This window comes from Danio rerio, chromosome 15, assembly GCF_049306965.1.
Source record: "Danio rerio strain Tuebingen ecotype United States chromosome 15, GRCz12tu, whole genome shotgun sequence".
In the NCBI taxonomy this organism is placed as follows: domain Eukaryota; kingdom Metazoa; phylum Chordata; class Actinopteri; order Cypriniformes; family Danionidae; genus Danio; species Danio rerio.
Window position 1 is genome coordinate 23,346,392 of NC_133190.1, and position 17,837 is coordinate 23,364,228.

General features: G+C 37.9%; 1 protein-coding gene and 1 long non-coding RNA gene across 3 annotated transcripts in view; one reads left to right on the forward strand and one right to left on the reverse strand.

Annotated features, from left to right (window-relative positions):
• ulk2 (unc-51 like autophagy activating kinase 2) overlaps window positions 1-12,452 on the forward strand; it is a 47,924-nt gene extending 35,472 nt beyond the window's left edge. For both annotated transcript variants that reach the window (XM_002664615.7, XM_073923652.1), the window contains 13 exons: window positions 1,498-1,647; window positions 2,829-2,974; window positions 3,093-3,176; window positions 3,957-4,228; window positions 4,428-4,606; window positions 4,996-5,105; window positions 5,238-5,372; window positions 7,352-7,563; window positions 8,705-8,883; window positions 8,981-9,099; window positions 9,914-10,071; window positions 10,150-10,285; window positions 10,765-12,452. In XM_002664615.7, coding sequence (XP_002664661.4) covers window positions 1,498-1,647; window positions 2,829-2,974; window positions 3,093-3,176; window positions 3,957-4,228; window positions 4,428-4,606; window positions 4,996-5,105; window positions 5,238-5,372; window positions 7,352-7,563; window positions 8,705-8,883; window positions 8,981-9,099; window positions 9,914-10,071; window positions 10,150-10,285; window positions 10,765-10,829 — 1,945 coding nt within the window. In that variant the 3' untranslated portion in view covers window positions 10,830-12,452. The remainder of the gene's footprint in view (window positions 1-1,497; window positions 1,648-2,828; window positions 2,975-3,092; window positions 3,177-3,956; window positions 4,229-4,427; window positions 4,607-4,995; window positions 5,106-5,237; window positions 5,373-7,351; window positions 7,564-8,704; window positions 8,884-8,980; window positions 9,100-9,913; window positions 10,072-10,149; window positions 10,286-10,764) is intronic.
• LOC141377828 (uncharacterized) lies at window positions 9,012-14,657 on the reverse strand. Its single transcript, XR_012390819.1, has 2 exons — window positions 14,613-14,657; window positions 9,012-9,120 (listed from the first exon to the last, which is right to left on the reverse strand). It is a non-coding gene; the product is annotated as an uncharacterized lncRNA (long non-coding RNA).
• Window positions 14,658-17,837: the final 3,180 nt, after the last annotated feature.

Consider the following 17,837-nt stretch of genomic DNA (forward strand, 5'->3'; position numbering starts at 1 on the left):
GGAAATATGATTGACAATCATTTAAGATTCACTTTTTGTCTTTTTAGCATAAGCAGAACAGTTATTGATTAATTGAAACCCTAAATCTTGCTTATTTTAAGTGCTAAAAACAAAGAGGGAAGTCTAATTTTGTTCAAAACATCTAATCTAACTTGCTGGGTTGTAAAATATTTATTTTAATATTAAGTGTAATGTTGACAGAATGGTTTAGTACATTTATATATTTTTTTTAAATAATTTTGACTTTTTCTTTTATTGGTTTTTAAAATCTAAAACTGTTTTGCTTTAAAAATATAAAACAATCATGGATATAACGATTCAATAGTTCTTTAATATGATAACTAAGAGGAGGCAAATATTTGGTCTTAGTAAAAATTAATAATCGAAATAGAAATTAATCAAACACTTACTTTAAAATGCTACAATTGTATTTAATAACCACACATTATGAACAACATGTGACATTCATTCATATAATCTGCTAAGGATTCAAATGAGCAGTATTATTACATTTTTCATATTTTTAAAGATTTGTTTTGCTTAAAATTTTTTGATTTATAGATATTTACTAATATATTGAGTAAATTTTGTGAAATAACTTTTAAATTTACTTGAGTAAAAGCTCTGCCATTACCCAAGTGTTTATTGTTGCACAGTCCTTCAGAAATCATGAGCTGATATAGTGCTTAAAACAAACAATTATTAATATCAATGTTGAAAATAACAGTTATGCTTTTTCTAGATTATTTGATGACTGTAGAATAAAAACAGCCTTTACTTAAACTAATAATCTTTTGTAACATGAATAATGGTTTTACTGGCACTTTTATCAATTTCATACTAAGTTAAAGCATAGATTTTTCTGTATTCATTATACATTCACACTCTCGTCCGTTGTGTGCTGTTGGTTTAGTGTCATGCTGAACTGCCTGTGGGTCAAACAAAGAAAGTGTGTTTGTGTGCAGTCGGTTAAGGGCTCACGTGTGGACCACTCTCCTCCCTCTCTCATTACATAATCCAGCAGTCTGAAGCTCAGACCTTAATGTGCAGCTTCATTTTCCCCTTTTTAGCTCCCCTTCCTTCTTATCGGACATTTGCATGGTTTACTTGCACCCTCCCATACATGACCCAGCCATGACATCGCTAAAAAAACATTGTGTTCCTGGTAGAATAAGAACATGCTGTTTTGTTTTCTTTGTCTGTGACTGGTGGAAGTAGGAGGACTCAGCACGTGCCACTGTCTAAAAACTCCGCCCAAGACTCCTCCCTGCTCCTTTCTGATTGGTCAGAGGGTTGTGTTTACCCCAAAGCTCCGCCCATTTGTTTCAGACATGCCCTTTCAGCAGAAACACAGAAGCTTCACGTTCTTTACTTTTAAAGATCACATGTTGAATGATTCTTTAAGCTTGAGGTTTTTTATTTTAAGGTTTTTGTCTCAGAAATGGGGTTGGAAAAGCAGCCTGACTGGATTGCCACCTTGTTTTCTGGGTTTCTCAGGTCACCGCAGCCATCTACTGGACAGACGCCAATGGTGTCACCACGGAGCGAGACCACGCCAATTCCTGTGCCCTCACAGGTGCGAAACTACCAGCGGATCAAACAGAACCTCTCCAGCAGCCCAACCACAACACTTTATGGCTCTCCCAGGTAAGACACCCAACAATGGGAACATGTAACTTTTGCTAAACTGCCTGCTGAATGTGCAAGTTTTGATCTTGCCAAGATCTGAGACATGATTTGTCTGACTCATTAATTGTCTCTCATTATTTCCCAAACATAACATAAACAAAACATATTTTCCTACCCTGTTGTTCTGGTGTGGGATCTTCTCGTCTTTGTGCTGACATTTTGATTTGTTCATTTATTAATAAACGTGACATCAAAAATATCTCACACACCTGTCCTATTGGAGGACACTTTTTGCTTTTAATTGTGAAGGCAATCAATTCTGATAATGTTTTAAAGTAAGAATAGATTTATAAATGATACTATGTAAATTATAAATAGTATTATTATATTATTTTGCTTCTGAATTTAATATATACAAATGTTTAGAACATAAAAACCCTGCAATGTGTCTTTGTGAACCGGTGTGTTTGGGTGTTTAGGCTGAGGTTTGGCAGAGTCTTGAGATAATGACGTTTGCTCCATCTCCAATTAGTCATGCCAGACTTTAACAGCTGCTCGGCCTACTTCACTGTGACCTGCCCTGTGTCTCCAAAAGTGATTAAGCTTACCATGGCGGCAGTGCTGTCCTTGTGCCCAGGGCCAGGCTGATTCCCATTATCTGAGCCTGTTAGTCAGCTCAGACTTCATACTAGTTAAAACCCCACTGGCTCTGCTTTAGACCAAATTAATGAATATTAATTGTGTGCTAGGTGACTATCTGTATATGTGGGCTGTTTATGGGGATGTCATCTAGCTTGTTTATGGATTGCATGGGAATCTTAAGTATCTCTCTTTTGGCTAACCTTTCAAAATTTGGGGGTCGGTTATTCAAATATTTTCTTGATTTTTTTTAGACACTGTGATCATTTTTGAGTATTGAGGAAGATTAAAAAATACAGTGACACTGTGTTTGCCAAATATTATTTGCTCATATGAACAGATAATGTGATGAATCACACCTCTTTTTGGACACCTATATGAAATTAAAGAGAACTGGCCTTACATGTGCACACAAAACTCCCTTAGATCAGTTAGTCAAAAATCATTGTGCAGTGGTTGCTTAAGAACAGTTTACACTTTGATTTTGTGCTTTGAAATGCATTTGTAAGCTTGTCTGAATACCACTATAGTATAATTTTTGTCTGTTTTTATGGTCACAGGTCAGGCACAGTGCGTCGCTCCAACACAAGCCCCATGGGCTTCCCTAAAATGGTGTCTGCTTCCCCAAGCCCTGCAGATACTGTCCAAACAGTGGGGCGACGTCTCTCTACTGGCAGCTCTCGGCCCTACTCCCCCTCTCCACTGGGTAAGAGTCCCCACTGTCATTCTTGCAATAAGTGTACTAGGAAAAATATATATTCTAAAAGCTGACGTGTCTCAACATGCCCATTTTATGAGCATCTGTCTGTGTTTGTGTCCCCCAGTGGGCACGATTCCTGAGCAGCTCGGCCACTGTTGCTGTGGTCACCCTCAGAGCCATGAACCGCGCAGTCGCAGCTCTTCAGGCGGTGAGTTCATTACCCACAGCACTACTGTTTCCTCTTCAGACTGGTACCACTAACTAACCCAAAAAGCTCCAGCCACAGTAGCTTCCTCCGGGTGGCTGTGTTATTTGGTCTCCATGTGCTTGTTATGGCTGACACCTTGACAAGCGACCTGGAACAATGCAGGTTGTCGTAACATTAAATAGTGAAAAACATGTGAACCCGATGGTTGTGACTAAATGGCAGACAAACTCAGTGACCTGCTTTAATACTTTTGAGTTCACTGAAGTTTTATGGTGCATAATTATATACTGCAGTGCCATCTAGTGGTTAAATCATGTGCAGTCTTGTGTGCCATAGCAACAGTCTGCTGTTGGGAGTCAACATAAAATCACCGTTTGGGCTGATACTGAGTTTGTTTTTATTTTGCTATAAAGATTTTTTTTTTTTGAATGACAGAGGGGCTTAATGAATTAGAATGATACTTTTTTGAGTTGTAAATAAACAGATTACTGCAGTAAGTTTTACAAGAATTTCTAAATAAATTCTACAGCATTTTTCTAGAGTTTCTCCTGATTCAGGGTTTTCATAGGCTCATTCCTTCCGTTTTGACCAATTCCTTAAGAATAAGAAGTTTAAACAAACAAACGACAAAAAAATCAGCAAATTATAAACAGGGCCAAGACACTATCCAATACTTTGAAATGCTTTGTTAAACTCAAAAGAACATCACAATATCTGCTTCTGTTTCATAGCAAATTTAAGTGATTTACAGTTAAATCAGACTATTTATGCGTGTTGTAGGTTCCCCAGTGCCATCCTCTCAGTTACTGGGCGCTCGTCTTCAGAGTGCGCCGACACTGACGGACATCTACCAGAGCAAGCAGAAGCTCCACAAGCAGCTGTCTGACCCAGTGCACCCCACCTCCTCCGCCTATCCCAGCAACCACTCTCCTCAGCTCGGCCGGCCCGCAAACCTCGGCACCTCCCCAACCAAACACCTCGGTTCCTCTCCTCGCACCTCTGATTGGCTGACAAAATCACCGCTCCCCACTATCATTGGCTCTCCAACTAAGGTCAGTTTTATGGGAGTAACTAACAGTTTTAGCAAAACAAGATACAATGAGAAGGTATTATTCGTCTGGCAGTTCATCCACAGCTAATCCGAATGAACAAATTAGTTTCAGCAGACCACGAATAACTCCAAATCTCAAAATGTGTCTTTGTGCAGGAATATTTTTGACTCTAATAATGTTGTTTTTTTAACTGATATAGGTAACAGCTCCATTCAAAATCCCTAAAACTCAAGCCTCTTGCAACCTCATGGCCCTGGCCGACAGCCCCATCCCCAACAAGACTCTGATGGATGGACGTGAACTTTGTGCTCATCACTGTACAGCGTATCCCAGCAGCAGACAGCCCGCACCTGAGGCTAGCAAGACTTCCTTTGGCAGGTGTGCAAACCTTTGTCAAATTTCATAATATAAGCTTTAAAATATAGTAAGCAATATATAAGTAATATTTTCTTTCTTGTCTAAATTTGATCTTATGATCTGTCATTTGCATGTATTATCATTTTTCTGAAGGATCATGTGAAACTGAAGACTGGAGTATTAATAATACAATCCTACTTTGCCACAAAGAAATAAATTCTATTTTAAAATATATTTTAAGAAAATAGTTTTAAAATATGAAAATGCTTTACAGTTTTTATCATTGACATATTTTTCCCAGATTTACATGTGAATCTGTCAATTTCAAGATATACAGTAAATTTGTTATTGAGCCACTTTTATAAATTGTATATTAATTAAATAACAAGCCGAACCTATTTATTAATCAGGTCTGTAAGCGCTGGCAGACTGTCTGAGCCTCCGGTACGGATCACTCTAGGAGGACAGCCGTACCAGGGCAGCACAGACAGCCTCAACACAGAGAGACCCATGGACACAGGTAGACCAACTTTTCATAGCAATATCATTTTATTAAATTGACATCATCAAGTTCCTTCTGAAAGCCTCTGCATGAAGTGTCTGTTGGTGCTTGTATGTGTTTTTGACCCCGTGTGTGTTTATCACTCTTTAGCCCCGGCCGGGATGTGTGCTTTGGCAGCAGGAGGAGGGAGTCCTCGCACCGTCGTGTTCACGGTGGGTTCACCCCCCAGCAGCAGCACCCCTCCAACCTGCAGCCATCTGGCCTCTCGCCCGCGCGCCACCTCAGGTGAGGCCTTCAGATCATACAGCACTGATAATATCTATTTTGATGATGCTAATTATAAAAGAAAATTAAAGAAGTAATGTATACTATTTGCATGTATGTTAGGGTTTCCACTCTAGGCCAGATGTCAAATTCCTTGACATTTCCTTGATTTTCAGTCACTAAAAAGCTAAGTTTATAGGACCTATGCAGGGTATTTTTCACATAAGAGCAGCATTTTGCCCATACATTTTTATCTGAAAAACAAAATCTTGAGCTGCTTGATGTTGTAAACTTTATTTTTATCATATTGTTTTAATATATTTGATTGCCAGTTGACAAACAGGACAGAAATAAAATAGCATGGAAAAACTAGGGTTGATATTCTGGAATCAAATACTTCAATTGAGAATATAAATAATATAATATTTAAATTTTGATTCCTCTTATCGATTCCTGTATGTGCGCACATTTTTATTTTTTCACTTAATCTGCCAGGAACTTCCACTCTGCACCTTGCTGCAAGCACCTTGAATTAGCTGTAATCTAAACATTAGACAGACCACAACATGTGCTCAAAAGGTTACATATGGTGAAAATGAAGGCAAAGCTATGTGTGATCATTACAATAAACTTAACATGTTACAAGCAGAGTGTCGCGCCCAAGCATGTGCGGTTGGCTCCCAAACATCGAATTAAAAGAAAGCACTGCGTAAATTCATTGTGCAGTGTTGTGCATTTTAGTCTAACAATTTTTAAGTGTGTCGCTGAGCTGTTTGGAGCTAGTTTTTGTTCATACCTTGAGATAAAGCTAAACAGTGCATTCCCTCCGCCTCATTCATAAACAGCAGGACGAGCACACAGGAGAGACAGATTTACACTTTTAGCTTTTGTATTAGAGTTGAAAAAATGTATGAAGTAGAATGTTTTTTTTTTTATGGTCCCGTTTCTATCGCAAAATTCTGCTATTTTCCAGATTTTTTAAATCTGCTTTTATTCAAACTGAAAGCTATGCAGCGTGCCCGAAAAAGTAGCATGATGGTGTTGCATGGGATCTTTTTCTTTGCACGATACCCATCCCTAAAAAAAAAAACTATAGCAAGAAGTAAAACATTAAAAAAAAGTAAAAAATTTATTTTTATTTAAGTAATTATATTTATTTAAGTTAGAATATTGAGAAGTCTGACAAATGTTCTAGCTATTCTTTTTTGTACTGTATTTTTACAATTCTGAACTTTTTTTCTTGATTGTAAATAAAATGTCAGAATTGTGAACGCACTAGTCGCAATTTATTGTGAAGCTGCAATTTATTTTTATCATGTAGCAGAAACTGACATTCATCATGTATGAAAATATCAAAGGTATGTCAGTATACTTTGATATTATATGTCAAAAATGCTGTAATGGGAACTTTTTTGTTTTTTATGTAAAACATGCAAAAAATTTTAAACCGGTTATTTAGACATTCCATTTTGGTTAAAAAAAAAGAAAAAAAAGTATTTCACACACAAGTGTATTAATAAATCTAAAATAAGGATTAGACATTATATCTAATATATATTACATATATCTAAAAATAAAAACATGTAAATATTTTTGTTTTGTATATTTGTGTATTCTATATTGATATATTGATATATATTGATATACATAAGAATGTGCACATATTGTACATACATATTGTATATACAAAAACACCAACTTTTATTTTGCAAGCAATAAATCATTTGACAGCAAAGTAAAGTTTAAAGGAAGATAGGTATATTGTCTTTGTGGCAGTTTTTCCTGCTGATCAAGAGCTAATTCAAGACACCTTCACTTTACAAATAGCTGTTGAAAACAAAATTGCCACAACATGCACATCGAATTTTCTGAGAAAGTGTGCTAAAGCAGAACTGGCATTTGGCAAAGCAAGCTTTGGCCTTGAGTAAATAAGATTTTGTAACAGATGTAATACGTCAGGAGCATGTGTGTGATTTGACTGTACCTGTGTGTGTTTACAGTGGGCTCCAACAGCTCTGCCGGTTCGCTCTGCTCCACCAGTGGTAAGGTGTACATGGGCTCTCCTCCAGGCATGACCATCGGCAGCTCTCCACCCGGAGCAGAAGCAGGTCCCAGCAGCCTCCGTTACGTCCCATACGGCACCTCTCCACCCAGCTTGGATGGCTTCATTACCTTTGAAGCTCCAGAACTGCCAGAGGAGACGCTGATGGAGGTGAGAGAGCTGGCTGCTGCTGCAGGAGAAACAAGTGAAATCCAAAATAAAAATACAGTCCAAATACAAAATAAAATAGAATGAAAAATGTTATATTAAAGTAGATATATTTAAAAAAAAAGAAAAAGAAAAAATGTAAGAAGCACATTGCAAAATTACTACAATTCTAACTAAATATGCATCGTAATAAAACCAATATTGATAAATCAAAGGACAACAAAGGCATAAAAACAATTAAATATAAATTTAGCCCATAATCATTGTCAATTATTTTTAAATATCATTAAACATTTTAGAGGGTTAATAAAATACTAGATTTTAAATGGGAAAGAAAATACAGTATGTAAATAAATGCATGCATGTATGTAAATAGTATGTATGCAAATAAAACATTAAATAATGCTATCCGCTTGTTAAGTGTGACGTCACGCGAAGCAGCTTCTGGGTCCAAGTGCTGTATCTAACTGTAAGGGGAGACTCATCAACTGGCAATAATAAACATTTACAAAGCGCTGTAATACTTTTTTAAAAAATCACAATCACAATATATATTTCCATGCCTATTATCAGATGGCTAGAAAGTCATTATGTTTTTTATAAATTGTTAAAATATTGGTGTTTGTCGGCGCCGGTGGTGTAGTGGTTAGTGCGTCGACACATGCACAACACGCGAGTTCGATTCCCGCCTCGCGGTCCTATGCCGATCCTTCCCCTCTCTCTGCTCCCCATGCTTTCCTGTCAATAATCTCTACTGTCCTATACAGGTAAAGGTAAAAACCCCGAAAAAATATTAGTGTTTGTGATGCAGCAAGTCCAGAGACCGTTATGTACACCATTATTTTATATAAAATTCACTTTAATGTGTGATATGACTAAAAAGGGGTCATAGATGAATATTTTCTCAATTCAAAAGAGTGGCGGCTTAGACCCGGAAACACTATTACATACGTCACGACTTAACAAGTGGATAATAGCATAATAATGGCATAATATAATATGAGCATAGACACTGGTGAACTGTTTAAATATGGTAAATAGCACATGTAGCACATGACTTCATCCTGTAGCACAAACACAATAGTCTACATAAAGCCATTCTTGTGAAACACTAACAAACAAGTGTGTGTGTGTTGTTTGTCAGCGTGAGCACACAGACACACTGATGTACCTGCGGATGATGCTGTCTTTCACGGACTGTGTGCTGGAGATCGCCGCTCTGCGGGCCGGAGGGCCTGATCTGGGTGCATCGGCTGCTTCTCTCTATCCTCCTCAGGACAGTGTGGTGGTGGACCAGATCAGTCAGCTCAGTAGAGAGTGGGGGTAAGAAGAGTAGCATACACACTACACTCGCACATTTTAAGCAATGAGGCTGAATCCTGTGTGTGTAACGCTTTGGTGCTCCTGATGTGTCCCACAGGCAGGTGGAGCAGCTGGTGTTGTATATGAAAGCAGCTCAGCTTCTGGCCTCCTCGCTGCACCTCGCCAAAGCCCAGATCAAATCTGCCAAACTCAACCCGTCTACTGCCGTCAAACAGGGTGAGCAGATATACATCTGACCTGCAAGACAAGAAAAGTGCAAATCTGCCCTGTTTATTTCCTTTTCTAGAGGGAAAAGTAATAACCAACATTCATTTTTACCACATTACTGCTTGGAAAACTCCTAATGCATTAGATATAAATTACATAAAAATAGTTTATGATAGTATAATAGTAATGAAAATAAATGGTGTTAAAGTGTTAACCCCTTAAAAACATTTAGTTATGTAAATGTAATTATTACATAATTACATTAAGATACATTAAGTATTAATAATTGCTACTGATGACTTTAGCTCTCGAAGACTGGGCTCTATCGCCCCATTCACACGGGGCTTCAGCGTCAACGCTTACCTGAAGGCGTGTCTGAAGTTGGGGCTGAAGCGATTGTCATAGCAGCGTCAGCCAATGAAATTCAGTCAGCAATAGGCCACTGTCTAGCTGGTGTATATGCATACAGCAATTCGATTGGCTGATGCTTCCGTCGGCTCTTGAAAAGTTTAGCTAGTCCCAACTTCTGCAGCGAGCAACGCCTCTGAAGGGCGCCGACGGATCCACAATGCAGTTCGGCAATGCCTGACGTTACCCATTTAAAGTGAATGAGAAGCGTTGACGCTGATGCCCCGTGTGAATGGGGCGTAAAAGAGACATAATATTCCATGATAAGTAGCGGTGTGTGATATTTATATTTAAAAGATAAGCTGATATTATAAAGTATGTGTATTTTGAAAGCATTTTATGAAAGCAAAAATGATCCCTTTATGGCTTTAAGTTTTCTACATAATAACATGCATGTTTTCTCTGTGAATGTCAGTGGTGAAGAGTCTGAACGAGCGCTACAAGAGCTGTATTTCCCTGTGCCGTCGCCTCACAGACAAACTCAACCACTTCTTCTCTGACAAGCAGCGCTTTGTGGACGAGATCAACAGTGTGACAGCAGAAAAGCTCATTTATAACCACGCTGTGGAGATGGTGAGTGAAGACCACCAGGACATATTTACTCTGAGCTTGTGTGCTTGTCTGAGTGGTTAACATCGGTGTGTATTTCAGGTGCAGTCGGCCGCTCTGGATGAGATGTTTCAGCAGACTGAGGACATCGCTTATCGCTACAACAAAGCCTCCATGCTGCTGGAAGGCCTGACCAAGATCCTCCAGGACCCAGCTGATATTGAGAACGTTATTAAATGTGAGTGAATTTAGTAAAATTAATCATTTACATTTCATTATATATTCACTTTCAAAACACTTACTTTAGGCAATTAGGACTCTTCTTAAATCAAATTTAATATAATGACAAAAAATGTAATACTGATTTAAAGGTAGGACGGAGCTGATAAACAATATTTTATCAAATCGAGATCAAATTTATGTCAATAACAATGATAAGCTCTGTACTTTTTACTCTATATTGATCTAATAGTCAATCACACAGCAGAAATGTACATCAATGGGAATCTAAAAGTATTCAGCACAACCTAACAAATATGACTAAAACATGTAACAAATATAATATTAAAAACTATCAAATTTATATAAAAAGCTAATTTAACATGTTAATACATATTAAATAGAACATAATTAACACTTCTGGAATGATTATAACGTCTGTAGAATAAATAATTTAGGTTTGTGTGTGATTTAATTCTGTGGTTTTGTTTTCTACAGACAAGGCCAGTGTGGACCGGAGGATCTCAGCTTTGTGTTACTGCACCGTCACCCTGTACGAATAAAGAGCGCAAACTCTCTAAAACAAGCTCTCACTCCAGGGACCATCATCTTCTCCGACCACAGAGAAGAATAAACCAATCCCTTGTTTTCTTTTCGTAGCAGTCGAAGCACTTTCAGTTCCTTTTGATTCCTTCCATCACAAGCAACAGACCAAGTATTAACATTTTAGTTTTTTTGCTGATGACATTGAGAAGGACGTGCACAAGTTCACTACCAAAGATGACAACCATTTGGATCCATCTTCTCTTTTTACAACTTTTAAGAACACAAGCCGAAGGGATTTTTGAACTGGGAAACTTAAGAAGCCCAACAATGAACATCAATGCAAATCAATTCATCCTGTTGTTTTCTACTGCACTCTACTTGCTCTGATTATTTATTGGTTTTAAACATGTATATATGCTAGTGTTATTGATGATAAAGTGTTGATAGACGACTTGACGTGGATTTGAATGTTGGACTGTAATTACCGGTACCACACAAATACGCAGTCACGCGGTTAGGAGGAATCTGTAGTATTTACAAAATCAGCTTTGAAGCAAATGCACTTTATTGAGGCAGACGTGGAAAAGAGACGCTCGTCCCAGCGTTTGCTCTGCTTTTTTCCATATCGAAATAAAACCCTCAGAGTATATCCAGAAGGCCGTGAGCACACTGGCGTCACATAAAAGCCTCATGGTGAAATCATCCATAATGGTCAAAAATACTTGAGTAGTTACTTACTTTTTGATTCATCTGTACTGATACGTTGTTTTTTTATGTAGATATTAATACTGTAGCTTTTTTTAACCGCAGCTGTAAATACTGTACATTCTGCATGTGTGTTTTTTATTTTGGAGTGAATGCGAGCGAGCGAGCGATGCGTGTGATTGAAGAAGGCGGACGCTGCACCGTCCCTCAAATTAAAGAGCACAAAATATCCTTCTTTTTTTGTAGATGGCGACAACGTCCACACAAACTTCTTACAGACAATTCTGACTTTGCATGGCAGCTCTCGACAAACACCCGTGTTTGAGGATATATAATGACTTTGTGAGGTAAACAGGATCAAGCGCAGCCCACTGCCAGGCTCTGCTTTCCTCCCTTTATCCACGTGCAGTGTTTGTGCAACCGCACTTCCCAGGTGCAGTCCGGTTTCAGGATCCCCAAGTACCGAAAGCATGACATTTGAGAAGTGTACATGATCTGAACACCTCGCTCCCTCTTTCCTTCACTCTGCCTCTGTTTTTTAATCTTTATAACGTGAGCCTACAACGCCTTTACTGTACAGAAGGAGAAGGCTGAGGTTCATTCTGACACCCAAATCATGCATATCTGTAGTTGTAGGACTGAGGAGAACTGTGTACAGATCACCCGTTAGACAAAATTAGTACCCGTGGAGCATTAGAATGTATCTGCCCTAGGTTTAGCACCTTTCCGAAAATAAACAAACACTTTTTTCCCAGCCTATCACAAGCTGACACGATCATGGCCGACGCAGCCTGAAGGTCCATGTTCCCTTGATTTCAAATGTGGATGTTTTAAATGTTTTAAACCATGTGTGTGTTTTACCAAGGGCATCTGTGTTGTCTGAAACTGTAGAAATACAGCTTTTGTTTATTAAACAGATTGATTTTATCCTGTTATCTGAGTCTGGGATTATGTGGTTTGTTATAAAGACTGTGTTGAAAGTTTGTGGCGCAACTAAACATGCACATAATAATAACAGAGCAAAGTGCGTTGGCGTAGTGGGCAGCACGATCGCCTCGGCTGGGTCAGTTGGTGTTTCTGTGTGGAGTTTGCATGTTCTCCATATGGTCGTGTGGGTTTCTTCAGCTGCTCCGGTTTCACCCACAAGTCTGTAGGTGAATTAAATAAGTTAAATTGTCCATAGTGTATGTGTGTGAATGAGTCTGTATGGATGTTTTCCAGTGATGGGTTGTAGCTTGAAGGGCATCCGCTGCATAATACATTTGCTGGATGAGTTGGCAGCTCATTCAGCTGTGGTGTCCCCAGGTTAATAAAGGGACTAAGCCGAAAAGCGACTGAATGAATGAATGAAATTACATAAACTGGTTTTAGATTTGATTTTGCAGGGGCAAAAGAGGGGCGAATTATTTTGTACCAAAGGCTTACTTTGTTTACTTGAGAGCAGGGCATAATCCTGGATGGAAAATTTAGATGGGAGAGTGAAAATGCTCATGCTTAGCTAACTTCACTAACACACTGGATATCAAAGGAATAGTTCACCCATTAATGACAATTTACTCAATAAATGTACTCACCCTCGAGTGGTTTCAAACCTTCATCATTTTTTTTGTTCTGATGAACAATAAAGAAGATATTCTGAAGAATGTTAGAAACCTGCCACTGTTGACTTCTATAATAGGAACAACAAATAGTATGAAAGTCAATGGTTACAGGTTTCCAACATTTTTCACAATAACTTATTTTGTGTTAAAAATGTATATTTCAACAGGTTTGTCACAAGTAAAGGCTGAGTAAATGACAGAATATTTTAGTTTTGGTTGAGCAATCTCTTTATTGTTCACAAAATTTACAGTTATAAATCATTCATTTTCTTTTCGGCTTAGACCCTTTATTAATCAGGGTTCGCCACAGCAAAATGAACCAACATCTAGAATATGTTTTACTCAGCAGATGCCCTTCCAGATGCAACCCCACACTGGGAAACACCCATACACTCTTGCATTCACACACATTCACTAAAGCCAATGTAGCTGATTCAGTTCATCTGTACTGCATCTCTTTGGACTGTGGGGGAAATCAAAGCGCCCGGAGGAAACTCATGCGAACGCAGGGAGAACATGCAAACTCCACACATAAATGACTGGGGCTCAAACCAGTAACCTTCTTGCTGTGAAGCGATCGTGCTACCCACTGCACCACCGTGCTTTCCCGCAGTTATAATTCCAACATATAATTTGTAATGGCTATAATGAGAATTGTGTTGGTTTTTAATGTAAACTGAGATGGTTCCTGTGGGTATTTTCTCTCTAACTGTTAATTTGTTGTGTTCTGTTGGTCATGTTTTAAAATCCTAATGGCACCAAAATATAGCTTTTAATCTTTTTTTTTTTTTACTTCGTTAAAAGTTAATGCTCTAATAATGTTAGTACTTTAAAATATGTAGTGGAAAACATAGCTTCAGTAATGGTATCTGATTATATGTTAGGAGACCTGCAGCCATCTGGGTAAATAAGTAAAGATAGAACTGATATTACCACTTAACCTTTCACAGCTCCTCTCCAGCATCCTCTTGGCATGGGACAATAAAGTGAGGCCACAATGCTATATATTTCCATTCATTTAAAATATGCTGGAGTAGGTTTTTCTATTAATAGGATCAAGATGAACAAAGTGTTTATTAAAGAAATGAGATATAAAATAAGAATAGACGTGAATGCACCCCTCCTGCATAGGTAAGAGATACATGATTCTTCCTAACTGAAAAGTTACAAAAAATAATACTTAAATGAAATACAGTAACATCATATGAAGACACTACACTTTTACTTTTGAATAAACCAATCACACAGTACGTTTATAAGACCTACACAAGTTAAACAAATATGACTCACGTTAATATACTTTCAGCCAAGACATGACGATACTATCATAGATGATAATGGCATGTGTGTGGCAACGTTATAATATTCCTCACTCTCAGTCTGTATCATATATCATATGTATTATTTCTCGGGAAAGCCCATATTTCAAATTCAGTTCTCTTTTCGTGCCCAGACTCGCAATGAAACCCCATTTTGTTCCATATTTTATCTTACCTCAAATTTCTCCTGTTGTTGAACGCCATGTCTCGGGCCTCTGCTCTGACACGTGAAGGCCTAATGAACGGTAGCCAATCATGACGTCGAATATTTTGACACGCAAAACTTTGATCCAATCACATTTCCATTTCGTAAAAAGGCGGGAACTGGAGCATCATCAGCGTCGATACAGGGCACCAAGGAGAACTTTAGCAAGATAAAAACATGGACATCAAAGGGGATATTTTAAGTAAGTACATTTTTCTTAACGTTTTAGTGATATCTCAAAGAGTAAAATAAGTGCTTTTTTAGGAATGGGTAATTCAGCAGAGTCCTGCACTGCGAAATATGATCACACTACATAAAAAAGACGTCCATGAAACGTCCAAGAGAGGTATATTACACAAGTCCTTTCTCTGTTCATCCAGTGCTGTCACACATTTGTTTTAAAATGTTTAGCAGCTCAGTGACCTGAGTGTAGTCCTCTAGACATTTATTGTTCACCACATGGTATCTAAGTCCACACCTCCTCAAGATCCCCTGTAGAGGCTCACCCTTCTTCTGAATGTGCTTTTCAATGCTCCTGCCTCTCAACTCGTCTCCCCAGGTGAAGAGCACCAGAGTGCGGGACCACACCACATCCCCGAGAACCCCCACATGTTTCTCTACAGCACGTCCGTCCCTCTTACCGAACGAGTCCACTGGGATGACCAGCAGGAACAGCAGGCGTCCAGGAGGAGCCAGCATCACACTGCGCTGGATCTCCTGTTTCACCTGCCTGCCGTCCGCCAAGCCGAAGAGACTCCAGCCTGGAGTGTCCACCACAGCCAGCCGCAGGCCGTCCACCCAGCCGAACCTCCTCACACAGCGGACAGTCTTCTTGCCAGGCTCAAACTCACTGCGGCCTAGGATGAGGTCTCCTACTGAGCTCTTACCAGAATGCCTTCGTCCCAACAGCACAAGTCCCATCACAGAAGGACTTTCTGGATCCACTTACCATAAAACAAAGAAGCCAAATCAGAGGTAAAGTACATTTAGATGCTCACAATAAGCAGAAACTTCACACAGAAATGAATATCTTTTATCATTTTCTCAGTCTCCACTTTTTTTTTTTAACCTGTTTGAGTTTCTTTCTTTTCTTTTCTGTTGAACACAAAGGCAAAGCAGCCGTTGGCTTGTCAATGTTTGTTTTTTCCAACATTCTTCTAAATATCTTCTTTTGTGTTCAACAGAACAAAGAAATTCATAAATGTTTATAACCACTTCACGAGTGTAAGTAAGATTTTCATTAAAGGGTGAACTATCCCTTTAAGACTTTAGTATTTAACACCACCCCCACCCCTGTCAAAAGTCATAAGACGCTCAGATTGAGTGAAAGATATCATTGGCAGTTTGCCATGAAGTGAAGTGTCCTCCGACTTACCATATGCTGTCACAGAGCTGACTGCCATGCTTCATTCCTCCAGCCTGCGAGCCGCTCTTTACTTTATGTCGCATGTATCCGCTTAACTGTTTTCTCAAATAAGTTAATTCCATCCAACACACACAATGAAGTCTGTTTTTCAGAGTTTCAAAGTTCACTTCTCAGTTCTGTGGAAGTCATTTACTGTGTGTGACGCCCATGTGTTGATTATGAGGGTGAGTCTGGTTGGTCTAGCTGTATTTGCTTTGGTCTGCTTAATGAACTCGTGAAAATTTACGTTTCATGAAAAAATGATACCATCAATTAGTCCTGACAGCACATGTTTTAGTTCAGTTTAGCTCATACAAGTTAATCTAATCATGGTCTAACTTAATTCTATGAGTTTCACAAGCTGTTTTAAGTCAGTTTAACATAATAGAAGTTCAATGGAGTCAAAGTTAATTTGATTTAGCTTTAAAGTTTAAGGCAACCAGGATTTTTTACCCTGTATGAATGTAAAAGGCTGTGTAGTTTAAACAGATAGGGGAATCACTTTTTCTAATGCAACAAAGTAAATAAATGCCATTTTATTTAGAGGGATAAATCTTATATAAGTTAAATAAGCTATAATCTAACTTAAAAAATATTTATTTTCTCAAGAACAAAATCTTTTTTTTATTACTGAAAACTGCAGTTATGTGTCCTAACGTTTACTGCATGATTTACCACATGAATACTAGAACATTTCATAAAATTGTGACACTTTTTCCAAGTGCTGCATGGACAGATTTTTTACCATCCATCATTGTCCTCAAATAAAAATGAAACTATTATTTTTTAAGTTAAGCTTAAATATGATGGAAAATGTCAAAATGTAAATGGCACCAGAATACTAACACTACTTAATCTGAACAAAAGTGTAAAATAATAATAACTGGGTTTCTGCAGTAAGTCTTATTTAAGACTTTTTAAGACCATTATGAATAAAATGTCAGACTTCTACAGAGCTAACGCTTAAGACTTTTTATAATGGCTTGGTTAGGCCAGTGGAAAACTGCCCATCCCCCCTAAATTAAAATCTAGTTTAGTAATTTCTTACCCTCATATTTTAAATAATGTGTCAGAACAAGCAAACTCTAGTTGTATACATACAGTACACACTGTTATTTAACTTTTTTTCTTACCGGCAGCTATGGTGCCGGGGAAAAAAAAAGTAAAATAACGGTCGTTAAATTACAGTAATTTACCATAAAATAACAGATGTTATTTCTGTACTTTAATGAAAAAAAAAGTAAAATAACACTATTTTTTTTACGTATAATAACAGGAAGAAAGTTAATTAAAGCATATTGGTAAATATAATTAATGAATAAAACAATTAGTAAAAGTTGATTGAGATTGTTGCTGATTGGATGGGTTTTGGCCCAATGACATAGCTTTACAGGGACATAGAAAAATTAAGACTCATTTATAAAGATTTAAGATCTACAAGTTCAGTGAATTTAAGGCTTTTAAGGCCATGTGGAGTAGGGCTGTAGAAAACATCTTTCAGCATTGTTACTGCAATATGCGCATCCGCAAGTCACATCCCAAAGATATGCAATGTCCAGTCTGAATTATAGTTGACCAGGAGCTATGGAATTGTATTTAATCACTGTATTTATATGAAATTTATATGATTTGTGCAAAAAAAACAAACAAAAAAAAACATTTCTTACTTAGAATTTTTGTCTTGTTTCTAGTCCAAATATCTACATTTCAAAGTGAAAACAAGATCATGCTTAAAACAAGCAAAAAACTCTCCTGATGGTGAAAACCAAAATGTTTTTACTTGGTCTAAG